Source organism: Trematomus bernacchii, unplaced genomic scaffold (assembly GCF_902827165.1).
Source record: "Trematomus bernacchii unplaced genomic scaffold, fTreBer1.1, whole genome shotgun sequence".
Taxonomy (NCBI): Eukaryota; Metazoa; Chordata; class Actinopteri; order Perciformes; family Nototheniidae; genus Trematomus; species Trematomus bernacchii.
The window spans coordinates 7829870-7848559 of NW_022987739.1; the positions used below are offsets into that span (position 1 = coordinate 7829870).

The 18690-nt window shown below is 42.9% G+C and overlaps 1 protein-coding gene across 2 annotated transcripts; it reads right to left on the bottom strand.

Moving 5' to 3' along the window:
• Positions 1-43: 43 nt before the first annotated feature.
• pdgfra (platelet-derived growth factor receptor, alpha polypeptide) lies at positions 44-18375 on the bottom strand. Of its 2 annotated transcripts, XM_034146197.1 has the most exons (29): positions 18179-18375; positions 15803-15884; positions 15422-15712; positions 14995-15255; positions 14446-14585; positions 13361-13523; positions 12764-12956; positions 12209-12324; positions 11769-12065; positions 11411-11677; positions 10761-10891; positions 10494-10662; positions 10200-10389; positions 9971-10086; positions 9719-9845; positions 9398-9594; positions 8141-8235; positions 7634-7766; positions 7196-7300; positions 6508-6618; positions 5959-6112; positions 5110-5261; positions 4704-4819; positions 4045-4167; positions 3836-3947; positions 3642-3741; positions 3359-3464; positions 2452-2687; positions 1807-1954 (listed from the first exon to the last, which is right to left on the bottom strand). In XM_034146197.1, exons 2-29 carry the CDS (start codon positions 15864-15866, stop codon positions 1807-1809), a joined length of 4413 nt encoding a protein of 1470 aa, XP_034002088.1. In that variant the 5' UTR covers positions 15867-15884; positions 18179-18375. The 2 variants fall into 2 exon arrangements, with proteins under 2 accessions (XP_034002086.1, XP_034002088.1); XM_034146195.1 differs by lacking the exon at positions 18179-18375 and having other exon boundaries at positions 44-1954; positions 15803-15866.
• Positions 18376-18690: the final 315 nt, after the last annotated feature.

Consider the following 18690-nt stretch of genomic DNA (forward strand, 5'->3'; position numbering starts at 1 on the left):
TGTGATACTTTAAAAACACAGTGAGCAAGGACAAGTCTTATTCTTTTTACATTATAAATCATTTATTGAAATATAAATCATCTGAATGTACATGGTGTAACATAATGAAACACAGTATTAAATCGACATATTGGGTGTGATTACCTATAGTTACAGATACTGTACCGTCAACAACAAATCACTCACCTGCTGCACAAACATTCACATCCACACAGCTTTACACATCTAAAGCCAAAGCAAGACCTTTCTGAAGTACTTTTTTCTCGTTTTTTTTACTGCAACATCCAAAACAATATGGAAAAAGCAAAAAGTGCAACAAATGATTGCAGATTATATCACAGTCAACAGGAAGAGGCAAAGGCAGTGGCACAGCTGGTACAGTAGCTGGAAGATAGAGAGGATTACACAGTCTACACATAACTGATGTATAACATCAGATCAACATAAATCTCTAGTCCATCTAGTGTCTTATTATAACTAACCTGCTAATAGACGTCAGGACATTAGATAAAATATGAGACAGGAGGACACAGCTGCTAGTGAAGCTATTGGAGATATATATATATATTTTGCCGTGTTCATTGACATGATGAGCTGGGTTTCTCTTTGATTGCTTTAATTTTCCCTTTTTAAAATTATTTAAATTGATAACTCTCCATATCATACTTGAACACATTGGAAAATATGAATATTTGTAATATTTTCAGACTATATGATGCTATTTTAGCAAATGTTTCCATAGTTTTTCCTTTTATTAAGAGTGATATTTATTTTGTTTTAATGGATTCATCCAAACCATTGGCTCCACGGGGCTGAGTTTGGGTGCAGACGCTTAATATGTGCTTATATAAAATACTGTTTCCAAATAAGTCTCTCTTATAAAACAACTCTCGATCTATTTACAATACAATCACACTTCGTTTTGTTTTTCAAAGCCCATATGACACATATGACTGAAGTCCTTATCAGGGATGATGATCATTATTTGAGAACATTATGTTGTATTTGGGCAAAAGATGAGACACCGCAAAGATGCATGTACTCAAAAGCTCTATTCTCATAACCATTCAAACAGCTATGGTCAACATCTACTCGTTATTCACAAATAATACATGTTTACATAATGATGAGGTACAAAAATAAATTTGAATTACCGCACATATTGAAAAAAGAATATAGTCATGTACAAAAAACAATGTCCAGATTTTGTGCTTTCAAATCTGAGTTTTGCTACCGATTGTGCCAGCATCAGGTGCTTATCTTGTAGTGAGTGAGTGTGAAGTCAGTTTACCTGCCAATGCTGTTGCTAGTATTGGACTCGTTTATTTTAGTGCATCAGTAGTGGTTAAATATATCCTATTGAACGATATATCCTGTGGTGTTCATTTAGAGTTGCTGTCCATTTTGTTGAAATCGTCCCTTCTTGCTTATATTGCTGTTCAGAGAATGCCCGAGAATAAAGCTCTGCTAACTAAAAACACAATCTTTTTTTATCTAGATATGTCCAACACACAGGCTCGGTGGTTCTTTGAGTCCTTGATGTCATGTTCTCATTAATGCTCGCTCACTCCTCCAGCCCAACAGGGGGCAGTGTCCAGGGAGAAGTAAAGCGCGTACCGTGCTGTCACCACAGACTCATCCAAACAGTGAAGTGGTTTTTTCTGTCCTCTGAACGGGCGGTCAGGGAGAAGGAATGGAGGGGATAGAGGGTCACCAGCCAGTCTTTAGTTGATTTAGTGTTTCTCTAGTTTCCTGTGTCCTAACACCCGTTTTCTTGCTGCTTCTACTCCACAGGCTGGGTAGTTGTCACAGGAAGCTATCCTCCCCCAGGTCACTACAGTCCAGACACATCTCATCCAGCAGCGTGATGTCCTCCAGAGTCTCACCCTCGCGCTTAGCATAAGTAGAGATGCTGGAGCCCGTCTCAATGGCGCTCTCGTCGGAGGTCTGAGAGCTGCAGGAGACACGGAAAACTCAGGTTAGCGTCTTCTGTGGTGAATATGGGTTGTCAAATCTAAGACTGGGGACCTCCCCTCAGACAAAGCTTTAAAAAAGCCAAACCCTCCTATTAGTTTACTTGTTTAGGTTCGCTCAACTCCTGCATGCCTATAGGATCATGATTGAGTTATGATCCAATAGACACTCAACGAATTAGCCAGGATAGCATAACACTGTCTATCAAAACAACTTCAGATTACATTAAAGTTCTATCTTAAGGCTTTTATTAGTTTCTGACTTTGCAAAATTCCCCCAAAACACTAGATTCCTGAAGTAAATCTTATACCAAATGACAAAAAGGAAGGCTATTCTACAGTACGTGATCTTCTTTTCATTACTACTGTTAATTCACTGAGCCTTCACTGAAACTGTTTGCAGCTCAGCCTCCCACTTTAAGAAACCTCTAAAATAGACAACACAGAGTATCGGAGGTAAATGTTTGGTTCTATTTACCCGTGTCTGTTCCTCTTGCCATATTCATCGTCAGATAAGGGGTCCAGGTCTGGCAGGGGGATGATGTAGCCGCTGTCAGAGCTCAGCCGCTGCTCATCGAAGCCGCTTTCCCTGTCCTTCAGCTTGCCCTGGCTCTTTTGGGTGATGCCGATGTAGGCGTCGTCGTTTTCCACGCAAACCCGAGTCACAGCGGGGTGGTCGCTCTTCAGGAAGTCATGGTTCACCCTCTCATAATGCTGCAAAGAAAGACAGACGAACATTATTATTAAATGCTTAATATAATGCAAATGCACATTTTAGACAAGGCACAATGTCTTAGGAGATCTGATGTATTAGTGTGATCACTGGTTGTGTTGGCAGATGGGTGGTGGTGCGTTAAAACACACATGCTATTTATCCCCCAGGTGCTAGAGCGAGCGTCAGTTCCTCCTCTGCCCCCCCAAAAATGAACTCTGTAGAGGCAGAAGTGAAGCTGTGTTCATGTGCGGTGTGCAGTTTAAGGGGGAAAATGAAGGTCGGGTGGTGGAGGAGAGAGCTGGAGCTGCGTCATTACCCGGTCTGAGGGCAGCCGCTCTGACATCCAGCTGCTGCTTTTGCACTCTAATCACTCGTAGGTTGGTGTTTTACAGAAAAACACAGAGCCCACAGAAACACTCCGAATGCACTCTCAGGGGAAGTGGAAGGGAAATGACCAACCGGCTACTTAAAGAGTGCATTTTAATTGTGTTTAACCTGTACTTACTTTGCAATGTGAATCAAAACAAAAGCATGGAGGAGGATGTTTAAAAAAACATATCAGCCATAAAATGCCCAAAAAAAGAGAGGAACATAATGTGTAGCATAACTAAAAAGCAGGTGTTAAGAATTCAAAGAGGTCGGAGGATGTGAGAGGTCACGTGAGACTCACCTTCTTGTAGTTGGAGGGCAGCAAAGTGGAAACAGTTTCACTCAGACCCAGGAAAGTCGGCCTCTTCTCCGGCTCGCTGTTCCAGCACTTCATCATCATCTCATACCTAAAAAAAAACAGGCAATGTTAACATAGAGAACAGTACAACCTGTCCTTCACCTAGTAATTTAGCCATGACTCATATCAGCCACTGTTTATCACGCATTCCTCATATATCAGGATGTCAGGGAGGCTTCATGTCATGCACAGCAACAGTACAGTCATCGTGTGAATTATAGCGTACACGTCATCAGGTGCGTGCTCTGGTTTGGACATCCTGAATCCACTCTTGATCTTGTTGTAGAAGCTTGAATCCACGACCATCCCTGGGTATGGGGTGCCACCTTCAGACCAAAACAGATTCTCATGAGTTTCTCATCCTACTTCAACAGTGTCAAGGATTTTTTTTTCTTTCATAGATGTTTGCAGGGGGCTTACCTAAGGAGAATATCTCCCAGAGCAGGATGCCGTATGACCAAACATCGCTGAGACTGGTGTACATGTTGTCAAAAATACTCTCTGGCGCCATCCACTTCACTGGCAGGAAAGTCTGTGTGATGAAGGAGAGGAAATGTTCAATTACGTTGGCAAAACCTTTATGGAAAAATATAATAAAGCTATGTTTAAGTGATATTCATGAGACTTACACTCCCTTTGGAGACATAGTTGTTGTCATGCATGATGTCTCGGGCCAGTCCGAAGTCACAGATCTTCACTATCTTGCCCTGAGAGAGGAGGACATTCCTGGCAGCGAGGTCCCGATGCACACACTGCAAAAAGAAAAAGCAAAGGTGAGTAGCAGCTCATGATCATACACATTGTTTTCAAGCCTCAATTTCCACAAGTCCAAACACATTTCGCTCCCAAGGCTCCCGACTGTGGGTTTGAATTCATCCGAGTTTCATATTTCTTTATAAAGCATGGTCTTTGTGTAAACATGCCAGTAGGAGGGATGGCTGTGACCACTGGATATTTAGGGATAATAACTATGAAGCTGAATGACTAGCTTCTGGCCGCCCGGTAATTCTAGCCCTAGCTGTGCTGCTACTATATTCAGCCCCTGGCCTCTCTCCTGAGTGGGCTCAGCAGCCTTCACCAGACTGCTTATCATACAGCTGCTGATTGTCTCTGTCCCCCTTTTGGCCAGCACCGCTGTCCCATTTTAGGACACAAAATCCACAACCAGTGGGAAGCAGGGGCATGTGAGGCTGCAGGGTATATGAGGTTTGCAAACCTCAACTATACAAATGTAGAGGATACAAAAACAACATTTTCATTCATTTTTCCCTCTGTGGACAAGACGTACATTTTTGGAAGACAGGAACTCCATGCCTTTGGCCACTTGGTAAGTAAAACTGAGCAGATCTGTGGTGGTGAGGCCCTCGTTAATGTCCTCTGACATCAGGTCGTCCATCTCGCCCTCTGGTTTAGAAGACACACACAGAAAACACCATGAGTATATGTTCATCATGTATTGTAAATATAGTACTGGCTGCTCAAACACTGGTTTTACTAATGGCAGGGAGAAACCGGGCATTATTATGTGTGTGCTACAATTATCCTCTCCATATAATTACAGGGTTGTACCAGTCCTAAATTCTGACAAGGGAGTACCCCTTAACCAACACAGACTCAAACACAGCCGTAAAGTCAAGTGAGTACACAGAGTGGAGAGAGTGAAAGGAGGACAGGGAGAAACTGTGTATGCGTACCTTTCTGAGAGGGAGGGTGGTCATAGTCAGATTTCTGGATGTCTGAGTACTTAGAGGCATTGTTCATCTCCAGCATGGGAACATACTGAGTGTTGTCACTCTGCTTCATATCCATGTAGTCTCCTTTGCTCTCAAAGGACAGAATCACATAGCTGTGTGCAAAGATAAAAGAGAAATAAATGCGGTTAGTGATGAGGCGAGGACATGCTGTGGGAACATTGAACCACATGAAGCAAATAGTGATAAAACATTGTGTTTTTCAGCCCTCTATTGTGTGTTTGTCAATGTGTGTGTGCGCCCTTAAATCCTCTCCCTCCCTCTGGCTAGATTTAGAAGAAGATGTGGTTGAGCCTAACATGGTAGCTGGGATTAAATCATGTTATGGTCAATTCGAGGTGTGGTCACTGTGAGTCATCCATCAACACAGATGAGCCTCGGAGGGAAATGGAGGGCTGCAGTTTCACCATGAACGTCTGAGCGAACAGAATTAACAGGTACCCCCATTACAATGAAATTAGGTTGAAAGCCGAGACCACTTCAGACTGCGATTTGATTAGGTGAAGACGCCAGACAATCCTCAACCATGGAGAAAATGGCGATAGAGTTACCGATTAAGGGGCAGGGGAGAGAATTAGTGTGTGAGAGACGATTGTGCAAATTGTTGTGACGATGGCTGTAATATTCGGGAGTGGCTAAGGGGGAGTGAAATGATGTAAAAAGTGTCATTTGTGTGTCTATTATTTCATATTTTCCAAACACAACAAGTGTCTGAATCACAAGGATAATTCCAGAAATAAATAGTGCATTTGTAACTGCATGCATGCAAACTGTGAAAGGTATAATCGTTACCTCCTGCTGCTCTCATCCACTGGGTTGATTCCAAAGATATCCATCTCTTTTTTACTTTTCTCTGGGTTCAGGCTGATGAAGTTCTCCCTGTTCTTGTGCAGATGGTTGACCAAGTCCCCGTAGAAGCAGTATTCAGTGATAATGTAGATAGGGCCTGGGAACAAAACAGCAGATAAAGTCATGCATCGGCGTCAGTCTGCAGGCTAATCTTATCAGAGGCTCGTAAATGCTAAAAGCACAGTCAAGAGGGCAAGCCTCCACTCTCCCATAAAAAGCCTATTAAAATACCACACCCACCAAGAGAGGAGACAAGGCTGTCAATCCTTTTGGCTGTTAGAGCTGTAAATGTGTACAAATTCCAAATCGGTATGACTGACTGTGTGTGAATGCAGGTTTAGGCAGCATGTGGGTGTTTTTTTATTGAAAGCTGTGATTAAATTGCAAGAGAAAGGCAACAATGGTTAACCTGACAGTTAGTATACAGTATGTGTTTGCCAATGAAGGAGTGTGTGTGTCTTTATCATTCCAATGTAGGTGTGTATTATTCACCTGACTTGGTGCACGCTCCCAGGAGGTTAACAATGTTGAGATGTGGTCCAAGATGAGTCATGATCTTCAGTTCAGACATCAGGGCCTGTTTCTCACTGGAGCGGGCCGTGGCTGAAAGAAGGCACAGCAACCGTGACTATCATCACACAACATCAGACCATCAAACAAACCTCATTCAGCCAAGACTTCTATCATTAGCTTCATCTTTGTGTAGAAAATGCCTGTACAGTTGTGCATGTCTTTCTTTCTATCACTATTTTCCCATCTCTACTGTTGCCCCTACAGGTACAGAGTCCTGCATAAGATTGTAAAACCAGCTACAAGGGGTGGCGTTGCTACATGTTGGTATTACATGTTAGCAGGCCTAATAGTTTGTGCCACTGACGGTGTTATTATTGCAGTGTTTTATAAGCTTATTCATTTGTCACAGGAGTTGTCATGCTCTCTAACCTGTCCACCCCCTTGTTTGGCAATTAGACGTCATAAAACAATGCCAAAATGTTTGCAATATACTTGAAATTGAAGAAAACTACGCCTTACAGTTTCATGTGTAGTATATTTAAGTTGCAGAAGTAACAATTCCCCAACTAATGACCTTTACTGGTTTAAAGAAACATATCAGATGACTGGTAGCATCATAGCTTAAATGTTCTGTAGATGTACTCAAATTGTAATCTGTTAAACTCACGTTTCAGCATTTTCACTGCCACCTTCATGACAGGTTGGGAGCGGCTGAGTCCGTAAGCAGTGCCCTCGACCACCTTCCCAAAGGCTCCAGAGCCAAGGATACGACCTGAGGAAAACACAACAGCAATGGAATCGATTAATAATAACGAAAAGCAACAAATATCCTGCATAAAACACAGTCATGCAAACACAGCTGAGAACTTCAGAGGTCTCTGCTTTCTCTACTGTGACTCTTTCAGTGGCCGAATGTCCCCTTGATCACCGAGTCAAAGCAAACTCCAGCCAGAAAACCCCTTCTGCCCGAGTGAGATAAGCTCATGGCAGCCTCACTTCAAAGACAGAGTGAGGCATCGTGGCCAGAACATCCCTGCATGGTGGCCACAGAGCCACTGAGACAAGGATACAGCTTTTAGCACATTGTAAATAACAGTCGGCTTACCGAGCACAAGTCTGTCACGGGGGAATTCCCATCTGGAGTCGTAGGGAAGCTGCATGGGATCCACATAGATGTACTCATGGCCGTCTGGGCTCACAGACTCTATGACCCTCCAGCGGATCTCATACCGTGGTTTCTGTAAGACAAAACACAGATAAGGTTAAAACTCTTGATGTGCTTCTTCCGGATTTTGGGACATTTTTCAATTTTCAGCAATTTTCTCCTAGCCTTGCAAACTCTGCCTCTAAATTGTATTTAATTTATGAGCTCAAGATACTTTTACTCTGGATAGTATTGTTGTTATTGTGTGGATAGTTCCTAAACATTGTTAGTTGTCATAAACCACAATCATCATGTATTTTAAGATTGCGGTCTGTATCTGAAAACATGAATCAGCAAACAAAGGCTTGATTTTGCAAAGTTACCAAAATACATAAACATGTGGGAGAGTAGAAGCATAGATGTGAGAGGGAATATGCGAGAATGAATGCAGAATGGTGCTAACAGTACCTGTTTCCAGATAATAACCAAGACAATGAGTGAGATGATGACAATGACCAGGAGCACCAGCACAGCAGCAGCTACAGTCAGCTCTGGGTGAGGGCCTGTTCGGGAGGAGAGCCAGCGGGCACACATGTTAGATGGAGATCACATTCAACACATGGATCTAACATGTGTCCGGTGTCATGACAACATGAAATGCTTGCAATTAGGTCTGGGCAATACATAGATATTATATCGATATGTGTGTATGATATGTTATTAGTTGTTGGTTATCGTCATGTTGCATATGTGTCTTTTCCTATTTGAAATGCTGCATTACAGTAACCAGACTATTAAATAATTTGCCTTGCCACTCAGTCATTATATCCAAATTAATGTTGATTATTTATCAAAATCTCATTGTGTAAATACTTTGGCATAGATATAGATATAACACAAATATTGTGATACTTCCTTTTGTGTTCCGCTTGTTGCATGATAAAGATCTTCTGTCAGGCCTCTAAAACTAATAGATCCATCGGCTGTAACAGGACCAAAAGGTATGCTGGTAAGATAACAGGGAAGGTGGGGGAGGAGTGCAGGCACTTAGGCTGAGAAGGAGCAGGCGTATGGGGTAGGGGGTGAGTGTGGGGGTGTAAAGCTCATCTGGTCGGACCAAATGCCCAAATGATCACTTGCTTAGCTGTCAGAAAAAGGCCCCTTCCTCACGGTTAAAGCACAGCCCCCTATCAGCTGTCTCACCACAAACTCATCATGTGACAGCTGCTGTAACACTGACAGCACTAAGCCGGCACTGAACACAGGCACTCACACAGCCTCTCGCACTATGAGTGTCGGGACTGGAAGGAACATCAGAGGAACCAAGGTGGAAACAACAACCTCACAGGTCCATTTAAAAGCTGATTTGAGTGGAAAAGGGAAACCAACACAACCATGTGTGTGTGTTCTTACAACAACCAGCCATAAAACAATGGGTCCCAGGGCTGTTCTCTAAAGCTGCACCCAAACCTTGGAACTCACTCTTTACAGAATACAAATCTGATCAAAAAAAATATTTTTTAACTAAAGCTTACTCAATTGAACTGCTCCAACTACACTAGCTGCTCTATTGCTCATTGAATGTCTTATTGCTCACTTTGTTGATGTTTTCATTAGTTGTCTTTTGTTACGCGTTGTATGTTGTATTGGTGACCTTGTGTAACGTAAGGTATGTTATGACTGTGACTGCCATGAAAAGGGTTGTTACATTAAAGGTATTATTACCATTGGACACCAGTTTGACCTCCCTGCTGACGGTGGCCATTTCGTTCCTGGCGAGGCAGCGCACCGCCAGCGTGCTTTCCAGATGACCAAACATGACTTGACTCTCCAGGTTATTTTCCTCGTTAAAGCGCGAATCCATTGTGATCCCCGTGGAGTTGGCGGGGAGGGGCACCCAGGAAGACGAGTCATTGGCACAGCTTAATGTAAAAAACAGAAGACAGATATATTATTAATTTAGAGACGAGTGACTTCATGTATCTGGAATAAAAGTTATTTCTGTTGGCTGACGAGCAGAAGATTATTGCACTAAAGAAGACTTACTGTTTGATGTTCTTGCAGACGAACCACTCCACCACAGGAGTGGGCTGCCCTCTGGTTATGCACACCACAGCCTGGCCTTTGGCTGAGCCATGGTGGATGTCCATCAGGTCCAGAATAACTGCAGGAACTGTAACATAGTCCGACAGAGTGTGTGTAAATATGTGAGGAAAAGACAAACTGTAACTGGGCCAAAAGGTTGTGACAGCGGTATCTAAGAACATAAAGGTCATTTGGGGCATTCCTCTCTCTTACCTTTGACCTCCAGGTTTAACCCGACGTCACGAACATGTTCTCCATTTTCCACTCGGATGGTGTAGTTCCCGCTGTCCTCCTCTTTGGCCCGGATCAGGGTAAGAACACTCAAGTAGCTAAACAGAGCAACAAAAAACGAAACTGCAATAAACACACAGTAATAGAAGTTCATTATCGCACTAAACCCTAATGACAGGCCTGGTTAATGTGAGCTTGTCATTACACTCACCTGGTCTCGCTGAGCTGCCGGAGGCTGGTGGTGATCTCCGCCGTCACGTCGCTCAGTGGAATGCCGTCCTTCAGCCAGGTGACATGCGCACTGGGGAAAGCACTGATTTCAGCCCTGAACTCCCGAACCTCATCCAGCTCTGCCGATTCATATTCCCCGAACTCCGGTGTGATGGACAAAAACCTACTTGCTGTTCGAAAAGAGGAGAGGCCAACAATCAGTAATAGTTCATCACCACAGGAAAGAGACACATTTATTAGATAATGCCAAGTAAACATAATAAAGATTTCATACCAAAAACTCGAATGGCTAGTTCCTTTATCTGGCTGTCGTTACTGATGATATCAGTGATGGAGCAGGAGTAGATGCCGTTGTCCTTGATTGAGGCCTTTTGGATTGTCAGGGTGTAAAGAATCTCCTGATCCCTCTTGTTCTCATGCACTGTCTTGATAGCACGATTAGTCTGTTTAAACGATAAGGAACATCAGCAGATTTTAGTTTTTTGAATAGGCCTTTTAGGATCACTTATTTTGCACTGCATAGGATGACCTTTGCTCTCACCAGTATTCCAGGGTATTTCCAGTGGTCTTCCAGAATCTCAGATCCCCTAGCCAGACAGTTCACTGTGATGGTTTCTCCCACAAGCAGAGCAGTGCGTTTGGCTGTCAGCTCAACATGCAGTGCAGCGCCACCTGAGATACAACAATATGCCAGGGCAAAATGTGTGAGGGCACAGATCCACACGAGAAAACACAGAGCAGAATTTCAAAGGTAGGTCAGATTTTAAAAGTAGTTTTGACTTTACACACATTTACTTGCAAAGATGTATAGTTCACACACACACACACACACACACACACACACACACACACACACACACACACACACACACACACACACACACACACACACACACACACACACACACACACACACACACACACACACACACACACACACACACACACACACACACACACACACACACACACACACACACACACACACACACACACACACACACACACACACACACACACACACACACACACACACACACACACACACACACACACACACACACACACACACACACACACACACACACACACACACACACACACCACACACACACACACACACACACACACACACACACACACACACACACACACACACACACACACACACACACACACACACACACACACCTTTCCAGCCTTGTACGATGTATTCCTCGCTGTCGTGTTCCTCTCCGTTTACTAGAGCCTTACAGACGTAGGTACCAGCAGTGAATACTCCCAAAGCGCCCCTCTTGCTGTCATAAAAGCTGGGCACAGGTAGCTGGGTGTCAACGTTAACCAGGGTCACGTTAGTACTGGGATCAGACACCCTGCATTGAATCTCCATCTCCTCTTGGTCCGACAGCACATGGTTGCCAAAAGGAACCGAGGAGGGCACAAAGGGAACGTCTGGATCTGTTTTGGAGTAAAAAAAAAAGTTAATAAACCAAATCCAAGTCAATAAAGTCAAATTATAAAAACACACACGCTCATATCTGCTGTGTACCTGGCACATAGATGTAGATGCTGCTGTCCTCTGTGTCCTCAGTGGTATTTCTGGTGTAGAAGCAGGTGTAGTAGCCAGTGTGCATTGCACTGGCGTTGTCCACAGTGATGGTGGTGACAAAAAGGCCGCTGTTGTCCTCTTGTGTTTGCTCGTGCACATCCAGCGGCGTATCCCAGGCTAGTTTTGCCTCTCCCCGACAGGTCAAGGTGAAAGGAGTGTGGAGGGGCACCACCATCTCCTCCACCTGTGGCAGCAGCACAGGGCCCGAGGATGGTGGGAACATCATTGCAGTGGGAGCTGTCGGAAAGTAAAGTAACATGTAAATTACTCACTCATAGATCATAAATCAATCTATCAATCTATCAATCTATCAATCTATCAATCTATCAATCTATCAATCTATCTATCTATCTATCTATCTATCTATCTATCTATCTTACCTTTCACTTTGAGGGTAAAGGAGAAGTGAGCAGTGCGAGAGCCACTGATGGCTGTGATGGTATAATTCCCGTTGTCTTTCACCAAAGGCTGCCGTAATGTCAGAATGCTTTGATACCTGTGAGAAGAAAATAAAAGCACATATTAAGCTCATTGATTTTTGTATGCTTTAAAAGTGTTAAAATTACACATTGTAGTTTTATAGGAGGTTATGTATTGGACTATTCCTTTAGGAAGTTACTGCTCGTAGTTAGAAATAGTCCCCTGTACATTGGTGAATGAAATTGTAGCAGAACAAACATGAGCATGTTGACTGGTGAGCTTTGCTGGTAGACAGGTTATGTGTCCTTTAGACAGAGCTATTGGTTTCCCTGTTTTCAGTTTTAGATTAGTTAGATTTTAGATTAGCATAAAATAAATGCTAATGTTGAAAATAAATGTATTTTCAAAGATGTCATACTAGTTCTGGAACTGTATACCAGCTGTGATAACTAAAATGTTAAAGCCTCATCCATTGATCTTTCAATATATCGCAAAACATTAACATTATATCTCACCGATTTCCTTCGAGGTGGCTTGTTTTGGTGAAGATGTAGTAGGTCTGTGGCATGGCTTTGCCGTCTTTCAGCCACGACACTTTAGGGTTTGGGTAGGCATTAATGAGGATGGTATACTCTGTCTCCTCTAAGAGGCTGACAAATTCTGATGTTTGAATCCCGCTGTGATCCACTGCCACAAAGAAGTTTTCTTCTGAAGAGAGAAACAGGAAATAAGCAAACAAAAAGGGTGATTAAAATGGGTTAAGTCTAGGATTCAGTGACTAAAAAAACAGCAGGACAGCGCAGTGAGGATTGAGATGTAGGTGGAGAGACAGAAAGGTAAAATGAAGGCCTGCTGCTTGACACACATCTGCTGGAGCCATCCCATAAAACATAGTAGCTGATGTTGAAAGCAGAGGTGAATCTTTACGGTCGGATGGCAGAAAATTACTTCCACACAGCACAAAGAGCACCATGTGCACATATGTAAGGCCAGGGCAAAAGTATCTGAATGATGATGATATAACATTAAGTGGATGTAAGAAAGCGGTGTGATCACATATTAACAGTTCCCTGAAACATATTAAAATGTATTCTGAATAGACAAAGACTTACCAAAGACAGTGACAGCCACACTGCTGACTCTGACCTCGCCGCTGATGATGTGGGTGACGGAGCACTCGTAGCTGCCGCTGTCCTGAGAGGTGGCTTTTGGGATACTGAGGGTGTAGATGACCCCGTCAAGAGAGGTTTCTTTTATCTGAACTGCACCCATAGCCTATTAAAAGCAGAAGAATAATATAGATTTGAGATCCTACTCATCGGAACAAAACATATATCTGAGTTATAGGATATTTCAAAGTTTTATCTGTCAGTGTTCTTCCGTTTAACAGGTACAATGTATGAGAACTGGTGCACACGTCGTGCTGCTGGAGGCTAATGGTTAAAACACTTGCTAGGCCACAGGAGATAAATCAGGATCACAGGGTCTTTTAAAAGTCTGTAATTGCAACTGAGAACAAAACCAGGAGTCAAGACTCCAGCGGTCCTACCCTCACCGTCTCTGGAAAAGGGCTTAAAGGAATCCCACGTAGAATAACAGACAACGTGTTCTATAGATTAAGAATGTGAATATAAATATAAACAAAACTAAAAAGCATATGAAACTCTTTCATATCCTTTCAGCTAACACTTCAAAATCATTAAATGTTAAGCTGGCTGTCATGTGCAGACAACATCTGTCCTACGAGTATTTAGGTTACTGGGGTCAAAGGATTTACTATCCTGTTTTTCCTTCTTTTGAACTGCCTGCTCCCCTCAGGCCATTTGTCCTGAAATTCCTGTTAGCATCTTGCATAAATTGGGTTAACTGCAGAAAAAGCCGTTTGGCCTACGTCCTCATAATGAAGACACAACATTCAGTCGCTGCTTTCCTAACACATACTTTGTAACCACTAAGGGCCATTCTCAGAGCTATATTTCACTTGCCACTGCTGAAGTAGGTTTAGGTCCAAAACCATTATTCACTCATTTGGCTCAGTGCTGCCGCATAGGAAATTACATGGACATATGACAAAGGGTTGAAGGAAAAAGGACAAGAAGGCTGGGAAGTTCAAGCTGATTATGGATGAAGCCATATTGGAGACTACATTGAAAAAACATTAAAAAAAAACACAGAGAGGAAATGGGCTGCATCTTGCCTGTTTTTTGGGATGGAGCCACTGCTGCTGAAAGTCCTGTCCAATGGGAGCGACACACGTGATGTTAAAGGACTGCCCTGCTCTCACCGTCTCCTCACTGGCCTTCACTTCCACGTCGAAATTGTCCATCTCAGCAGGGACTAGAGGAACCACCAGAGAGCAGATATCAGCAATGTCATCTCACAGGTCCCAAGATAGTGACAACCTGATAACCATGAGCTCATTTATCACCGAGTGGTGGCTCAGTAGGTCGTCATTACTCACTTACTCACACTTAGAGTGAAAACAGACGTGTTAAATCATCTCCCTCTGTGATAATGACATAATGTCATGGCAGTCATGCAGTGAGATCACCATGCAGCGCTCTCATGGTAAACACAATCGAGAAGTGATTCCAGCTGTGCAGTTTCTTAATCATTATCCTGTTACTTAAAGTGATTCTTAATGCAAAAAAATCTGAAGAATTTAAGAAAATGTTAAACCACAACTATGAAATTTCCCTTTTTTCCGCATTCTAAGGTCTATAAATGCGTAGTTGTCTCAACATACCCTCAGTCTCCACAGTGTAAATAACACTTCTGATAGAGTGGCCGTTCACTGAGGTTTCACACTGGTACTGCCCAGGCGAGAGACTTCCAAAGAAGCCCATTTTGTGGTCATAGAAGGCAGACATGTCCTCTCCACTGGGGACACTCCTCAGGGTGACATGGGAGTTGGGGTCTGACACACGGCAGGAGATGGGGACCCCATGTGTCTCCATTGGAACTACCAAGTTTTCAGGGGTTTCTGGGACGAAGGGAGCCTGGGCATCTGGATGTGAAACAAAAGTTATGAGATTTGGGTGCAAATGTATATTTGTGATCAAATCATCTACTTAATTTAAGCAACAGTGGTCCCTGTGTCTCACTTTAAATGTCCATATTATGCACAGCCATTAAAGTTGGCACCAGATGTACAAAAAAAAAATGTCATTCACCTGGGACGAAGACATATATTCCGGCCTCATTGTCATCTTCCGGTTCGTCCTCCAGGTCACCCTCCTGTGTTTGATAGGTGCACATGTAGTAGCCGGTGTTTTCTACAGTTGCGTTGAAAATGAAAAGTGTCGCCGTGTAGTATCCCGGGTAAACGAAGGTGTTTTTCGGCAGGGGTTCAGCCCAAACGACGTTTCTTTTACCGGTACAGCTTATGTTGAACACGGAATTGGGCTGCAGGACGAACTCTTCTTCGTTGGAAACAATGGTAGGTGGCGACAGTCCGGAAGTAACTGAAAGATAGTTTTGAAAACATTTAGAGAAACTTTCAAAACATGTGAAAAACAGCAATGTTATGCATAGGGCTACTACTGTATGTTTACCTGAAACCAGTAGGCCTACCACCAGCATACCCCCAAAGACGAGAGAGGCCTTTACCCCATCCATGACTATGGATGTGCTGGCCTGTAAAGACAGAAAGCGAATTATTTAGTCAACAAGTAAAGCAAACATATCTGGGTTTATGCGTTTATTCCTGATAAAACGTGATAACATTGTGTCCACATTCTAAACAATTATACAATATTACGATTAAATCAATAAATCCATTGGCTTATTGACTTCTTAATGCCCCGTGAAGCAAAGCCGTGCAGTAACACTGACTCCTTGCCGCTATCATGCCTCTGCTATAATAAACCCACAGAGATTTATAGAGGGATTTGTGGAACTTGGCAGCGAAACTTGTGGTCTCCCACCTCATTTCAGTACTGACAAAAGTTACACTGTTACATTTATCACGGGGCTACATTAATTATTTTTCGTAAGATGAGGGTGAAGATAACAAGACTGTAAATTCCAATGCGTCAGGACTCATGATGTTGGATATGTTACAGAGGTAAGTCGGTTCTGGCTGCTGCGCTCGTGCTGAACATGGGGACCGCCGCTAGAGGGCGACACAGTCCAGCTTTTGAGGGCACTGAGCCTCTTTGAATCTCATTATATCCAGTTTGTTCGGACGCCTTTCTAAAGTTGTATTTTTTTCGTCTCATTGAAGAAAATGTCATTTTTATTGCTTTGACTAAAACCGTTTTTGTTTTTTAAACTAATATGCAGTTATGAATGTCCTTTTATTGTTTAATTTGAGTTATTAAGACATTATCAAGTTTAGTCAGATTTATTAACTAATTTCAGATATCTTCTCAGGCTTAGTTTTGTCAAGAATTCCTGCAGCGGATATAACCTTGTCTATGTATGTCTGTCTGTCTGTCTGCCTGCCTGCCTGTCTGTCTGTTTTCCATTATGTCTGTCTGATCTAGAATCAGGGGCCACACAGTTTGAGAGGCGCTCACAAAAAATACTTCTTCTAAACATTATCTGTTCTTCTCCAATTCCAAAACAAACCACCTCTGCTTTGTAAGTTATTTAACATTTATTAGCTTTACATTTCTGATTGTGTCCATTCCTTTTCAGGGGACCTTTGTGGATATTCTGTATCGTCCATGGACAATGTCACCAAACAATAAAAACCGTTTGGCCCTTGCATAGTTTCCTGTGGCTTTGCGCTCTGGTTCGTTCTAACCGGCCTAAATTATGCAACCTGGGTTTCTTTAACTCTATAATTAGCGGACGCAACTCGCACAAAAGTACATATCCGCGTGGGAATAGCTGACAAAAAGCCTAATGCTTGTTGACGTGTTTGTGCACACGCCTTGTCTCAAACAATTTCAATAAAGGAATTTTGCGTTGGCTTTGGCGAGGATCCTGCAGCCACTGCGCGTAAATCTAACTAACCCTGGAGTGGCAGTCAGACTGCTTGCATGTCCTTCTTTTATTCCCGTGTCCCAGCAAGCCACTCAACAATTGTGGCAGATAGAAAATGCATCGTTCTGCTGCTGGAAACATTTGAGCAACAGCTGATAAGGCTTGTCTCAACTTTCTGCCCTCCACTCACGGTGACATGGTTCATTTTAATCCATTGATTTATTTGAAAAGAACATCCGTCCAAAAAGGCAATTGTGCATTTAGCATGAAAATAGTTTTTTAATTTCTTTGTCTAGATTTTTGGCCACAAGCAGTATTCCTAGGCAAAAACCGTTGGTGACACAGCAGGGTGGTTAATAAAGAATGCGTTGTGGCTCCACACTAAGTTCTTCTTTCCTCCTTTTGAATCCATTCAGCTGCAGCTCTGAGCCTCAGTCAGGCTCAGTCCAGTGCCTCCAGTGCCGATTTTCCGTTTTAATTCCTCACATTCCACGGGCAGACGAGAAAACAATGTGATGAACATTTCCCAATGTGTTTCCTATTACATGCCAGGCAGCATCCAACAATGGTGCCTTCACATTTCGAGGTGACACCTCCAGCTGTGAGGCCGAAACCGAGCGCTTTTATCCCGCAGAGTCAGGGACATCTCCCTGCACGGCGTCCAAGGGTGAGACCATATGGTGCATGGGGAATAGAAATCTAATCTAAAAGAAAATGCATTGCCTTTTGCAGAAGTTGCATAAAACTACCATTACAGCAGTGCATTCTCAAATAAGTGAATATAACTTTTTCCAGAAACATTTTCAGAATAGTGAATATTGTTATAATTGGATCAATTAATTAAAACTGCAATTAAACTCCTATTAGACATCTAGCGTATACTTCTATTTAATATGCATAACGCTCTCGATACAAAAAACACCCTAAACTTTGTATACAAAAGACTGAGTAGAATTGTGTTTCAATCATCTTTTGGATCCCAGCAGCCTTTCAATTACCTTTTAGTAATCCCCTCTTTATATTCCTTTCGTGTAAGTATATCCACAGTGAATTGGTCGCTCCAAAAAGCGCAGTAAGGGTCCTTTGCAGCGGCTATAATCCTCAGAGATCCTGCGCTGTGAGAGCATATGTGCAACCCTCTGTCCGCATCCGCGACCGTCCTCACAACTGCGCTCCAGCTAAGCGACCTGTAACTGATTCAATGTTACAGTCCTCCCTCCTCCCTCCGAAAAAAGTAATCATCTGGCTCAAAGTAAATAACTCTCAGGAAATGACACCCCCCTCTCCTCCCTTCGAGCGCTGGACCCCTTTTCAAAGTAAGAGTCTTTTTAGGGGAAACATGCAGACGAATATCCCTGGAGAAAAACAGATTTGCATTTTCATGGAGTTTATAATGAGTGCATTTTTGGAGGACAGAAGTAGATCTGATGTGTTTTTGAGATTGTTATGTTCCATCTGCATAGACTTCACTTTCTGAAATTCTTGTTCTGTGTGTGTATATGGTATAGCA

What these genes read in the sequence shown, in the direction of transcription:
- pdgfra (XM_034146195.1), bottom strand. Translation starts at nt 15,866, where the DNA reads ATGGATGGGGTAAAGGCCTCTCTCGTCTTTGGGGGTATGCTGGTGGTA. An exon ending in AATATATGTCTTCGTCCCAG is followed by an intron (nt 15,256 to 15,421) that starts GTGAATGACATT and finishes TTTCACATCCAG; the next exon opens with ATGCCCAGGCTCCCTTCGTC. An exon ending in CCACCCTCCCTCTCAGAAAG is followed by an intron (nt 4,820 to 5,109) that starts GTACGCATACAC and finishes CTTCTAAACCAG; the next exon opens with AGGGCGAGATGGACGACCTG.